This window comes from Heteronotia binoei, chromosome 16 (genome assembly GCF_032191835.1).
Source record: "Heteronotia binoei isolate CCM8104 ecotype False Entrance Well chromosome 16, APGP_CSIRO_Hbin_v1, whole genome shotgun sequence".
In the NCBI taxonomy this organism is placed as follows: Eukaryota; Metazoa; Chordata; class Lepidosauria; order Squamata; family Gekkonidae; genus Heteronotia; species Heteronotia binoei.
Window position 1 is genome coordinate 36905746 of NC_083238.1, and position 14766 is coordinate 36920511.

The 14766-nt window shown below is 42.7% G+C and overlaps 1 protein-coding gene across 1 annotated transcript in view; it reads right to left on the bottom strand.

The window, feature by feature from the left end:
- The window catches only part of TTN (titin), a 356828-nt gene that overhangs the window by 279325 nt on the left and 62737 nt on the right, over positions 1-14766 (bottom strand). The window contains exons 39-43 of the mRNA XM_060257371.1: positions 13922-14087; positions 11433-11664; positions 7221-7505; positions 6983-7108; positions 4385-4573 (exon numbers count right to left, since the gene is read on the bottom strand). Coding sequence (XP_060113354.1) covers positions 4385-4573; positions 6983-7108; positions 7221-7505; positions 11433-11664; positions 13922-14087 — 998 coding nt within the window. The remainder of the gene's footprint in view (positions 1-4384; positions 4574-6982; positions 7109-7220; positions 7506-11432; positions 11665-13921; positions 14088-14766) is intronic.

The window sequence follows — 14766 nt, forward strand, 5'->3', positions numbered from 1 at the left end:
CAAATGACAGATAATGGAACAGCTGTAATTGTAAAGATGAAGTTGCTCTTGCTGCATTTTTTCCTTTGCTCCAAAAGGATTTTTTTTTTTTAAAAAGCAAGTATTTACAATTTAAATGTATCTTGCTTTTGAAGATGTATACTTCAAGTGCTAGGAAGAGGCAGGAAACCTACTTTTACAAGTAAGTCAAACAAATTAATCATGCTCTGTAAATCTTTTATGAATAGAGCCCAAAATGTAAAAAGTAGGACAGAAAATTATGTCTCTAGATTAAATGCTAGCATTAAAGCCATAAGCAGTGATGATATGAAGGAAAGTTACACAACATTAAAAATCAGATAACCACCTTCTATAGTTAGTACAGCAGCTGTTGTTACTTCTCCAAAGTTGTTACGAACAAGACAGCTGTACAGTCCTTGATCTAAAAGCTGGACATTAAAAATGGTGAGGAAAAGAACGCTTCCATTTTGTGATGGCTTAATTCTTTCCGACTCCTGTATGGTTTCCCCTTCATGGGTCCACAAAACAGTAGAAAAGTTTTCACTTTCCAAAGCACAAATTAACTGGGCAGTGTCACCGCATCTCACGATGAGATCATGAAGTTTCAGAAGAATCTTCGGGCTAGCCTCCCCCAACACTTGAATAGATGCTGTAGAAATTTTGGTACTTTCTGATTTCTGTGAAATAGTTGTAGTATGAAGAGTTTTTACTTCTTTCTCAATTGCAGATGAAGTTTCAGAAATGTGTTCGAAGGTCTGCGCAACCATTTTCTGTGATGGCTCTTGCACGGATTTAATTTCTGTTACATAAACTTTGGTTTCCTTCTCTGACTTTGCCTGGACAGCCTCTCTTACATCTTTCCCAGAACTTTGCCTATCTAGGGCTTGCACTGTGTAATCAAGTAACAAAACATATGATTAATAACTAATGCACTTTAATGGGCTGTTAAAAACAAAAATAATATGCTATAGATGATGAGAATGAAATGTGCCACCATCCTTTAAAAGCCTAGCATGCCCGGTGCATTCATTAAGGGTGCCCCTTGTCAGGCAGCATAATACACAAAGAAAATTCAGCCACAACGATGGATGAAAAATGGAGTGTGCTCATGCTGCTAACGTGTGGTTGGCGTTTGTCTCTTCTTTTCACTGCCGTTGTCCATGACAATTGGAAAGTATTTGTGAAACTTTGAACATTTATGTCCTGTCAGGAATGGGATCCCCTTCCTCTCCCCCCCTCAAAAACCGAGTAGAGCAAACCTCAGAGAATGCTACAACTGCCATCAATCAACTCACTGGCTTGAAGAATGCATTGTGTTTAGTCTATCAAAACAGTGGTAGCCTATGAGCTATATAGCTAAGACGCAGCTTGGAAATGAGGTGACACTTGAAAGTACAAGAAAACAGAAGTGGTTTATTTGGTTACAGCTAAGACTATCCACAATTAGTGACGGTATGGCTAACTCTAAAAAAAATAGTGAAATGAGGAAAAGAAGATCATTAGTCACAGTGTAGAAAGTGTGGTATATGCAACAAACTGAATTCCCTAGGAACAAAAACGGGGCTTTACCTTCAGCAGTCACTGTAAGGGTAGCTGTACAAGTTGCCTCTCCCGCACTATTTCGTGCTTTGCAAGAGTACTGCCCGGCATGTTCTGAGAAAGCATCTACAATTATCAATGTGGCCGTGCCTGTAGACTCATCAAAATGGAAAACTACGTCTTTTGTTGGCAACATTAGCTGTTGGTTATGAAACCAGAGGATTTCTGGTTTCGGCATGGCAGAAACCCTGGCTTGGAATTTGACTGTTTCCCCACTGCATACACTGCAGCTTGAAATAGGCTGGAGAAAGATGGGCCTTTGGCCAACAGGTTCCTTCTTAATGGAAACAGTGGAAGAAACATGCTTTTCTGAGGTAACTTCTTCAACCTTAAACCCTGCAAAGAAGCACGCCAACTTTTAATTTCTTACCCTACACACCAGTCAATGCTCTCTTGTTCTCTTACATCTCATTCTTTTTTTTTAAACAAAAGCTTACATCTTACAGTATGAACACTTCCTTTCCCTCATGATAATGTTTAAACTCTGCTGTCAAATGAATAGAAAATAAAGCATTTGTATACACCTCAGATATCAGATTAAATGAGCAATGTTTTTCAAGCTTGTGCCTCAGATTTGGGCAACCTTTTAAGAAATATTTGAACAGGTACAGCATGAGTTAAATTCCTCTCGTTTGAGGTGAGCTCTTTCAGTTACCCTACTTACAGTGAAATTCTAAACACATGTACTCAGAAGTAAATCCTACTGGGCTCAATGGAACGGTATAGTAAGCGTGCTTAGGATTGTGGCCTCACATTAGTCTCACAAATGCAAACTTTTAAAAAAATTACAGCCAGTCCTGGATACTGGCTTTATGTTCTAAAATCTGCTGGGATACTAATATATTCTTACAGTTCCTAATTGAAATGTAAGATGCTCTTCTCTTGTACATGTAAATGAAGTTTCACTAATATTAACAATATCTAATTATTTTATATATTTGCATATATTAGGCATCTTGGCTGGGATCCAAAGAGATACTTTGACATGACCTTGTGGTTAAGCATGCCATAGTAGGATTTTTGAAGTTTTTTCTTTGAATAGATTTCCATGTCATACCATATAAACAATCAGCTCTCTTTACTCAAAACTAGGTATTATGTCAGAAGTATGGGTGATTAAAAGGTCTTTTCCTCCTGAGAGCCAGTTTGGTGTAGTGGCTAAGTGCGCAGATTCTTATCTGGGAGAACCAGGTTTGATTCCCCACTCCTCCACTTGCACCTGCTGGAATGGCCTTGGGTCAGCCATAACTCTCGCAGCAGTTGTCCTTGAAAGGGCCGCTTCTGTGAGAGCTTTCTCAGCCCCACCTACCTCACAGAGTGTTTGTTGTGTGTGGGGGAAAAAGGTAAAGAGATTGTGACCGCTCTGAGATTCAGAATAAAGGGTGGGATACAAATCCAATATCTTCTTCTTCTACTTTTCTCTGCTATAATGTTTATGCTGCAATCCTATGCAGAGTTATTGCAGTTTTTTTGTTCCAATGGGACTAGAACAGGGTTGGCCAATGGTAGCTGTCCAAATGTTTTTTTCCTACAACTCCCATCAGCCCCAGCCATTGGCTATGCTGGCTGGAGCTGATGGGAGTTGTAGGCAAAAAACATCTGGAGAGCTACCGTTGCCCACCCCTGGACTAGAAGACTACCATGACTCTACATAGGATTGCTCCATGACATTATGTTTCCAGTTTTTCTCATTGGTTGCTGCTCATGGGGATGGTGAATGTGCTTATGTCACATCAGACACCATTTATTAAGTAGGCATGTGTAAAGAAGCAAAGGAAATCAGGAGGTTTCAGCAGGAGACATGTACGTGTCATTCAATGCAGGGCTGTTGCCTGCAGGAGGTGCTGGGGTGGCATCCCCCCATTGAATCTGCAGTGCCCCCACCTAATCTTCCTTTTCACTATGACCCTGATTCAGTCAGGCTCGTAGCTACAGTGGGGTCCAGGGGGAAAGGCCCATGCTTTCAAACCCCCTTTCCAACTGTATGGCCCCTCCATTGGAGGGCTCCCAATCTGTCCACTTTGTTCACCACTACTCTGAACAAGTAGTAGCATTGCTGCTGGTCTTTTCACTTTTTTCTCTCCCCTTCCCTAACACAGCATGCAGAGCAAAGGGTGGGGAGTCAAGAGGTCTCTGTCTCTCTGAGAGAGGGGCACATAAGAAAAGGATGGGGGAGTGGAGCTGCTGTGACTGCCTCGGCAAAGGGGGGTTAGCTTGTGGAACTCAAGGCAGCTGACAATGCTGAGAGCCCAGGGCCACCAAACTGGGTGCCCCCCCTAAAACAACAAATCCTGATGTAGGCCCTACCAAACATGAAATCCTGGCTACGGCCCTGGATTCAGTGTAGTTCCCAGATTATAGCATGGGGTGGAGGAAAGCATTACACAGTTTGAGAAACATGAGCAAGCCCCCCACTTATTGGGCATGCAGTATTAGTTGCATGATACTTTGAGTCCTGGCCTGTGCCTTCTTTCAACCGAAATGGTTTGGTGGCTCGTTAAAAGAAGGATTTTGTTCCTTTCCGATGCATGCTGAACTCTCTTGGGAACATAGTGAGAAGGTGAACAATACAAAACTTCGGAACAATGTGAAATGATGTGGTGCTGAATTCATACTGTGGAGATGAAATGGACATGGTAGACGTCAGACAACGGGATAGATTATTTTGGGTTAAAAACAGACACGACGGACAATGACATATTATTATTATCATCATTAAAAAAAAACATTAATAGAAAAACCCATGCTGATTTTGCACAGTTTCTTTTTAGACAACACACTGTACCTTCCAGCCTCAGGGTAGCCGTAGTTGACACTTGGCCTATGGAATTACTGGCAACAAAGGTGTAAATTCCTTCATCCTCTGGGAAAGCTTCTGCTATCTCCAGCTGGAAAGTATCTTCAAACTGTGTCATCCTAAAGAAGCGGGACGGCTTAATCTCTTTGTCTTTGCTGTACCAAGCTATTCTGAGGTCTGCTCAGGTGCAAATGCACAACATGAAAGAGAGGGAGAGGAAAAAGAAACACACGTGTAAGTTTCACAGTGTCACATTCATAGTGAGCAAATCAAAGAAGCAGCTGGAACTCAAGACTGATTCTCAGGTCCAAATCACAGGCAATATTTAGCATTCGCTGAACTCCCCCTCCCCCTTTTAGTCAGACATTCCTGTGTTGTTCTAATCTTTGTGGCACTCCTTTCATTAAGAAGAGCAGGGCTCTTTTTTTGAAGAATTAAGAAGAGCAGGGCTTTTTTTGTAGCAGGAACTCCTTCACGTATTAGGTCACACACTCCTGATATAGCTAATCCTCCTAAAGCTTAAAGTAGGCCCTGTACTATCAGCCTTGAAAGCTCCTGGGGGATTGGCTACATCAGGGTTGTGTGGCCTAATATGCAAAGGAGTTCCTGCTATCAAAAAAGCCCTGAAGAAGAGTGCACGGATGGCGGAGAAAGGACATAGAAAAGAAAGGTAAAAACATTAAGACAGCAGAGCATGGGGTTTTTTTTGTAGCAGGAAGTCCTTTCCATATTAGGCCACACCCTCTGATGTAGCCAATCTTCCTGGAGCTTACAGTAGGCCCTGTACTAAGAGCCCTGTAAGCTCTTGGAGGACTGGCTACATCAGGGGTGTGTGGCCTAATATGCAAAGGAAATCCTGCTACATAAAAAGCCCTGCAGCAGAGTAAACTCAATACAGAGAAGGTATTTTGGGTGATCACACCATGTTAGTTATCAAGTGCAGTTCTGCTTTATAGGTAAGATTGTGAACTCCAGGCTGGGAAATTCCTGGAGATATGGGGGTGATGCTTGTGAAGAAGCAACTCTGGGGGAAGATTTCACCTAGAATCTATAGTATACCACGGAGTCTGCCTTCCAAACAGGGCTTTTTTTTTTTTTAACAGGAACGTTCAGGAATGCAGTTCCAGCTGGCTCGACATCAGGGTGTGGCCTAACATGCAAATGAGTTCCTCCTTGTCTTTTTCTACCAAAAAAGCCCAAAGTTACCATTTCCTCCAGGGGATCTGATCTCCATAGTCAGTTGCAATTCCAGAAGAATTCCAGGCTCCACCAGGCTATTTAGTTACTATTCAACTAATATTGAGTAGTAACTAAATAACCTAACAAAGAGCACTATCCATTCCATTATAGGCATTTGAATTAAGATTTAGGAAAAGAATTATTTCAGTGAGCATGAACAATGAAGAATTAAAAGATTTATGGGCAGTGCCAGCTGTCTGACACCCTAGGCAAGGCCGGGCCTTTTTTTTAAAGCAAATGCCTTGCACAATGGGCTGTTCAGATGGCTGGGAAACGTGTCCTACATACCTTTTAGAGGGTTGCTACTGGGATGTTCCCAGTAGCTATTTAATCTGGTCTCAGCCCATCCTAAAACAAGGTAGGTTGGGGTGGGACTGGGGTGGGGGAGATGTGGATGTGTGATTGCACACATTTAAATCCAGATGGGAGGTGTGGCTAGGTCGAGCCAAATCTCTTGTGTGATCGTACCCTATGAATATGTATATGTGTGTATACAGGGCTTTTTTAAAAAGCAGGAATGCACAGGAACGCAGTTCCGGCTGGCTTGGTGTCAGGGGGTGTGGCCTAATATGCTAATGAATTCCTGCTGGACTTTTAATGCAAAAAAGCCCTACGTGACATCAAGGGGTATGTGACTTAATATACAGATGAGTTCCTGCTGGGCTTTTTCTACCAAAAAAGCCTTGTGTGTATATAATCTCTGAGTACTCATGAAGTTCTTCATTGTTATGCTCTGCTCCAATCCTGTTTGATCCTATTGCCGATTAGGCCCTGGTCTGTGGATATATATGTGCATATGTGTGTATATAATCTCTGAGTAGTCATGAAGTTCTTCATTGTTATGCTCTGCCCCCATACTGTTTGATCATAATGCTGATTAGGCCTTGGACTGTGGATTCTTTGGAAGCATGTGATAGTTGTGTAGTTAGATACACAGGAAGCAGCCAGGTGAAATAAAGATGCTGGTTATCAACAAATCTGCTTCAGAGTTGCTGGATGGAACAACTTGCTGAACTCTATGATTCCATGAAATATGATAAATAGAAATAATCTTTTAGAAAACTTTTGATAATAAAAGTGTATGAAATATGGGCAGATTTGCACTTAATGCTTTTGCTTCGAAATGCTACTGAGCATGTTCAAGAGCAGCAGCTGAAGCGCTCTGTTGCCCAGAGTAACAGGAAACGTCCCCATGAGCAAGACTCTGCCAGGAAGCAATTCCTGACAGTGCATCGGCAGTAGATGTTTATGGGAAAGCTGGACTTTAGTAGCTATACTTAGTTTGGTTTCTGGTACATACCATTCAATGAGGAGCACAAAAGCTTCATACAACTTTGTTCAACTAACCTGTCCCTGTAACTCTGCACTGAAAGCAAGCAGACTGTCCCTCAGAAGTAATGGCATCGCGGAGTGGTGTAATAACGGTAGGTGGGTACATTGGCATTTCCACATCAGGAGAAACAACTTCTGGGACTAAAAGGGGGGGAAAGACCAAAAAGCTATTATTAGATTCTGTGGAAGTGCATATTTCACAAAATATCAAAATTTCCATTTCCAGAATTCCCTGGAGAGATGATCAACTTGCCTTCCACTGATAATGACGCAGAAGAGGTGGCCACTCCGTAGTCATTCTTGGCTTCAATTGTGTAAACGGCTGCATCTTCAGGGAAAGTTTCTATTAGCAACAAAGTGTACTCCTGGGCATCGTGAAGAAACTTAACCTTAAAGCCTGGAGAAAGCGGCTGTTCATCTTTGTACCAGGAAATTTTGGGCTGAGGTAGGCCTGATACTACAGCACAGAAGCGGGCAGGTTTCCCAGACTCCACTGTGGCATCTTGAAGTTCCTTTACAATCTGGGGTGGTTCTGGAGCTGTAAATTTCAGATAAAACTGTCTAAATATTTTCTAGCAAGATGTTAATATGCTAGTTTTTGTGGGCAAAGAGATTTTTACCTCACATAAAGTCTGAAACTGATGGCTAAACCATGTAATTTTCTGAATATGTGTATCAGCCAGGGGCCTGACGCAGAAGCAGGAAATGACAAACCATCTCTGAAATATCTCTTGCCTTAAAAACAAGTCTAGCTCAACACCTAGTGGTGCATAACACAAAAAGTTAGACCTTCTGGCTGCCAGACAATCTTAGGATCTCCTGCCTATGTCACACACACCACCATACGATGTCAGTCAGGAATTCCTCCTTCTCCCGCAGTACTCCAGACTAGAATCAGGCCCTTTCATGGGTTTGCTCACAAATTGCCAGCAGGATCTAGCAGCCATAGCAGGGCTTTTTTTGAGCTGGCTTGGCATCAGGGGGTGTGGCCTAATATGCAAAAGAGTTCCAGCTGGGATTTTTCTACCAAAAAGGCCTACGTGAAACAATGGTGATGTCAGGGGGTGTGGCCTAATATTCAAATGAATTCCTGCTGGGCTTTTTCTACAAAACAAGCCCTGAGCCACAGTATAGCTGTAAGTCCCTATGGTGAACTCATGCTATTTGTAACATCAAGTTAGGGTCATAGAAAACTAACACATCAGTGAGAAGGCTGGGCTTGTTATTATTTTCTTGGCGCACTAGGTTTCTTGGGCAAGGAGATTTTGAGGCATGGGAAGATTCAAGCACGTGGTATCTCACATATAATCTGAAACGATGAAAACCAAAGAAAACTGCACCATATGCTTTTTTAATGTAAGATGTGGATTTAAGTCATTGAATGACTTGTGTGTTCGTAGCTGAAGCACTGCTGTTTTGATGACTTGAAATGAAAAAAAAAAGAAGTAAAGGTTCTCATTTCAGCCAGTAGGCATCCTCAGTAATTTTATCTTCACTACTAGTAAATGAAGTTTGCATTCTGCATCACAGACATACTTTGCTGGATGCTATCTAAACCCAATCTAAAGAGGCAAAAGAACTCTCAAAGGCCAATATTCCAGTTCTTGTATGCCTTTGACTGATCTGTGCTGGAATGCTGAACTGTGGCCGTTTCCATACGAGTCATCTGCTCCAGGTTCAATGCTGTTGGAAAGCAGGTTTTCCCCCTCCTTCCTGACATAATTGTGTAACTACTAAGGTTTCCTTGGCTGTTCTCCAGTCTTTCCCAAACCTATTTTGCTATAAAGTTTAGGGCAAGATAGCAGTAAGCCTGTTTGCCTGGCAAAATTTAGATTTTCCGATCCACCAGGCAGATATTTCCCGATGCTGACGCAGCAGTGGCCTCAGGGCTAGCGTGTGGGAATAGGTGGGGTCAGGGCTCTTTTTCTAGCAGAGCTCCTCTGCATATTAGGCCATGCCCCCCTGCTGTAGCCAATCCTCCTGGAGCTTACAGTAGGCTCTGTACTAAGAGTCTTGAAAGCTCTTGGAGGATTGGCTTCATCAGGGGTGTGTGGCATAATATGCAGAGGAGCTCCTGCTAGTAAAAGAGCCCTGGGCGGGGTAGGGTGCTGCCTAGGGTGCTGCCCTGCCTCGGTGTGCTACCAGGCACCCCCTTACTCCCATTTGCCCATGCAGAGCGCTTCTCTGATCCTGCCTTGGAAGCCTCTGAAGAGCACACAGTTTTAGCGGTGCCCAGTCACTTTCAACCCGAAAGCAGCTGGACACCACTAAAACAGTGCACTCTTTGGAGGCTTCCAAGAAAGCCGCCAAAGAGCGTAGCACAAGAGAAAGCAGTGGTGTGCACTGCCTGTCACTCTCTCATCCCCTGCTCGCCAGCCTGCATGATGACATTACTTCTATCATCGTGCCGCCAGCATGCCTTGCGGGTGCATGATAAACTCCACAAAGGGAGCTTGGGGGCAAGGCAGAGGGCACACGCAGGGGTTTGCCTTGAGTGGCTGATCCCCTAGCCACGGCTGAGTGGCCATTTGCTCCCCCCACCATTAGAGGACAGGCATTTTTTAAAAAATTGGCAATTGAATGTTGTTATAGTGGTATAACTTTATAGCCCTTTCTTACACACCCAGGGAAATGCTGAATGCCTCTTTGGGGTCAGTCAGCAATTCTTCTCCAGGCCAGTTTGCCAGGGATCATGAAGGTTTTTACCATCTTCTGGGCATGGAGCAGGGATCACTGTAGATGTGTATGTGGTGGTGGGGGAGGTATTTGTCATAGGGTTGCCAAGCCCAATTCAAGAAATATCTGGGGATTTAGGGGGTGGAGCCAGGAGACTTAGGGGGTGAAGCCAGGAGGCATTAGGGGTGGAGCCAAGATCAAGGCTGTGACAAGCATAATTGAACTCTAAAGGGAGTTCTGGCCCTCACATTTAAAGGAACGGCACACCTTTTCAATTCCTTCCTTCCCAAGGAAATAATGAAGGATAGGGGCACCTTCTTTTGGGGCTCATAGAATTGGACCCCTGGTTTCAATCTTTTTGAAACTTGGGGGGTATTTTGGAGAGAGGCACTAGATGCTATACTGTAAATTTGGTGCCTCTACCCCAAAAAACAGCCCCCCCCCAGAGCCCCAGATACCCGTGGATCAATTCTCCATGATTTTCTATGGGAATAAATCTCCATAGGGAATAATAGAGTTCCCAGCAGACATTTCCCTCCCCCGCTTTCTGGGGACCCTGATGCAGGGGGAGGGCCTCCAAACCGGGGGATCCCCCGCCCCCGCCTGGGGATTGGCAGCCCTAATTTGTCAATTTCCTGCATTTTGCCGGGGTTGGACTAGGTGACCCTGGAGGTCCCTTCCAACTCTATGATTCTATGTAACAGCTTTTCGGAAGTCCCAGGATTTCTTTTTAGAAAATAAATATGTCTCTAGCTCTTTCTGCTGTAGAGATATAATGGGAAAGGCATATCAATGTAAAATATTCAATTGCCATTTTGTTAAAATTAAAAAGACCTAATGGCATGGGGAAGGGCAGGTGACCAGTGCTGGAGCATGGAAACCATGGGGAAACCTGCCACATGGAAGCACCATCACCATGGAGTTTCATCTGTAGACACACCAGCGACAGGGAAACTACACAAGCCTGCCCCCATGTGAAAAGGGCCTGCATTGTAAGTTAAAATCCATTCTCCCAGTTCTGACCATAAAATATCCAATTTTCAGATGTTTCCAGTAATTAGAGTAAATTGGACTATGTGTCATAGTAGAATTATAACTCCAGGAGTCAGATGACACTGCTGTGAAGCTACCATAATCTGACACAAGCACAAAATGACAGTTAGAAATATGTGCTCAGCCACTCTGTAGTCAGCTTAGTTTTCCATTGAAATAGAATTAAAAACATAAATAGAAAATTGTTTCTAAATATTTATATTATTTTCTGTGAAACTAAGCATGATACCTCAAAATAAGAACAACTATGTACATGAGGCCTCCCAAGGCCTGCCCTGAATTCTACACTGACTGTGTGTTTATCAGTTTTCAGCTTTACAGATTGACTGGAAGTTTTGTAATTGTTTGGACCTATCCTTCTTGCCCCTGTTTCTAGTAAGCAGCTTTTAAGTCTTCCTTTCAGGTCTTTACAGTTATCAATGAGTCTTGGGCTATTGGCATAAAACAGTTCAGGTTTCTTGGTAGATAGGATAACCCCTAGAAATAACTTAGTTCCTTGCTTTGAGGTATACTGAAGCCCAGTTTTCATGTTTCTTGCAAATGGGATGTCTTGAATCTCACATATGCCTCCCAGTCCTCAGGAAGTACCCTAATAATTCAAGATCCTTATGAGTGAGTCGGTGAGTACGTCAGTGCAACCAAAGTAATATAAGGATATTAATGATGTTAATGGTGTTAAGTTTTTTGAGTCACTGTGGGTTAAAATCCAACGCAAAGTAAAATAAGCCTAACATACCATTCACACGGAGAGTAATGGAGCTCCTGTTTTTCCCTGCTAAGAAAGTATATTCTCCAGCATCTGTGTATGTGGTTTCAGTGATAGTCATCCGATGGACTCTTCTTTCCACCACATAGTGATATCTCTCCTCAATCTGGAAGTTGATCTCAATCCCATCCTTATACCAGCGAGCATCAATGTCCTCTTCATTAACCTCAAACTCTACCACGGCTCGCTGTCTCTCAATGACCTATCAGTCAACAGAATAACTACTATAACTGGGAATGTAATGCTTCGTAGGCTTCTCAGTTCAGAACTTAGTCTCCAAAGTAATTCACAGAAACCTAAGCTTTATTTTAATGAACAGTGTCAAACAAGAAATGGGAAGTAATGCCCAATGTAGGATAAGATTTAGTACATCACAGGGAGCTGCATTTATATAGCCATATCTTTATTTCCTAATTTGTGAATAAAAATTTTCCTGCCCAAAACACATACATGCATTATCAAGGATTCTATATGATCTCGTGTGCTTGAGCAGGCAAACTTCTAAACTCCTGCTTTATTTGCTTTTTGACTAAAAACCTTCTAGAGCATGCTCAGTCCTCGCCAGGTTTTATTCATTAAAACAACCCTCCTCGGAAAGTCCCCAAAGTATGGTCTTTTTTACATTCTCATTTTCCTTGCTCGTGCGTTCCTGTTACTTTGGGGCTTTCTTTCCTGTTCAGCAGATGTTTTGCTCCCTCTAGTGGCTGATTCAATATTACATTGGTTTACATCCAGCAAATCTTGTAGATTTAAACTACAGGTTTTTATGCCAGACATAAAGTGATGTAACAGAGGCAGCAAAACACATGGGGAACAGATAGAAACCTGAAGAACAGAAACACACAAGAAACAGAAACACACAAGTGAGGAAAATGACAATGAGGGAAAGCCCTATGTGAAAACCCATGTTGTCTGTGATGAGTAGCCTGGTTTTGCTGTTTTCATTTATTGTTAGAAGGGCAGTAATACTTTTTTACTCAGTTATCATTTTCACATATATGCTCCAACTCATATTTTTTCTTATGGATGCAGAGTTCAAATGGACACACAGAACTGCATAATATTAAAACGTGGAGGAGAAGACGGTGTTCAAAATACCTCTTCTGTTAAAACCTGAAATTTCCCTCCCCATAGAAGTTTTTCTTGTGTGCAGTTAGTGATTTCAATTAAAGGGTAACTTGGAGGCGGACACAGAATAAAAAGAGCTGACACAGTTGTTGGGAATATAAAGGGCTACAACTTTATTTATTACAGCAAGGATCTGCAATTAGCAGAATAACTATTCAACTTACACTCAGACTCAGTGCAGGTAATACAACCACCAGGGAAACAGAAGTGTCAGGCCTCTTCTGTCTAGGCATCCTGGCTAGCTGTGTAAGTCATCCCTTGCTTCAAGTCTATAAACAAGTATATGTACCGTTCTGGCTTCTTCCTACCAAATATTTATTATTGGGATAGTGAGGAGGATAGTGGCAGCCCTGAGGTATATGGAGGCAGGTTCTGTCCCATTTCCTGGAACACAAGTTAGACATTGTCCTAGTCTGAGGAAACCAGCCTAGCAAGGCTTTAATCAGTCCGCCTCCACCACCCCGCAAACTCATTTAGAGTGAAATAGGTGGGGGAAAAACCCATCATACATCAGCGCTAGTGAGGTTAAAAATTCCTGCTTGGCCTCAGTTAGGTGACCCTAAGATGGCTCTAGTTAGGCTCACTCTAACCTGTTGGCGTAAGTGTCGTAACTGCTGAAAGAGACCACTCTTCAAACAGGAAGCCCCTGGGCTCCCTCCCATGGACCAGCTGGACATTAATTTATCAATTTTTTAAAAATAAATGATGTGATGATATTATGTCTCTTCCCTGGAGGCCACCCTCAAGAATTGTCAGCACTCAACTCCTAATGGTAACTCCCTTTCCATTTGACATTGTGGGCAGTTAGACAGTATTTTATAGATATTAAACTTATCTAAAGAAGGGATAGGAACATATAGAAGAGAACATTGTACACAACCAGAATTTTGTTTTCTCTGCCATTTCTGCTGCTGAAGAGACAGGACACTGGAGTCTAAAAAGCAGTGCGTCTCTTCAGTAGCGAACTGCGGTGTCAGAAACAGACAGCAATGCTCATTCAGTTCTCCACCATGATGCCAAGTCCCTTCTTTGGCATAGAGATGTACTTATTTGCAAAAATTGTCAATGTGCAAAAATACGAGGATCACAATTTGCATCGTAGACAGTTATGCGATCTGGAGAAGAAGCTTTGAGCAAAATGTTGCTACATGTTAGTATTTTACATAATTTTAAATCTGACGCATGAACGTTGTTAGAGTCTTCATTGGAAAGCTGAAGTTTCCCATAAATATCGGTGTTGGTTTTTACCTTATTTTTAAAATACCTGAAATTTCTGCTTTCCAGAGACAAATGCACAATGGTGCTCATTGAAACATGAGCAGGCTTTATACCTGAACATCTTTTTGAAGGCTTCTGATGCGGACATCACGCCCTTCCACTACCAAATTGGCACTGGACATGTTTCCTCCTGCCACTACCGTGTACTTCCCAGCATCAGACATCTTAGTGGAAGTAATCAAAAGACGATGAACGAATCTCTCCCGCTGGACTTTTACTCTGAAGAAGAAACAACAAATCAGGAAAAAAGCACAGTGATCTTCCATGGTGCAGAAAATGTATCTGAATCTATAAGGATTCATTCTTGTCTTCATTTACTGCCCTGTTTCACCAACCCCATTAACCCTGCCAAAAAGACAAATAGGAGAGTTCAAAGTTAAATCAAGCCAGAACTCTCCCTAGAAGCTAAAATTGCATTGAGGTGATTGCACTTTGGCCACATTATGAGAAAGTAAGCGTCACTGGAAAAGACAGTAGAGCTAGGAAAAGCTTTAAGCAGTAGGAAAAGAGGAAGACCCAACATGAGATGGATTGACTCAATAAAGGAAGCCACAACCCTCAGCTTGCAAGACTTGAGCAAGGCTGTTAGGGTGTTTCGGAGGCCGTTAAATCACAGAGCTGTCGTAAGTTGGAAGCAACTCGATGACAATATGTTGTTGAAGGCCTTCATGGCTGGAGTTCATTACTTGTTGTAGATTTTCCGGGCTGTATGGCCATGGTCTTGGCATTGTAGAACCTGACATTTCACCAGCAGCTGTGACTAGCATCCTCAGAGGTATATAACACAGAAGGCTAGAGTTCTCTTGACACAGGGAGAACTCTAGCCTTCTGTGTTATACCTCTGAGGATGCCAGTTACAGCTGCTGGTGAAATGTCAGTTCTACAATGCCAAGACCAC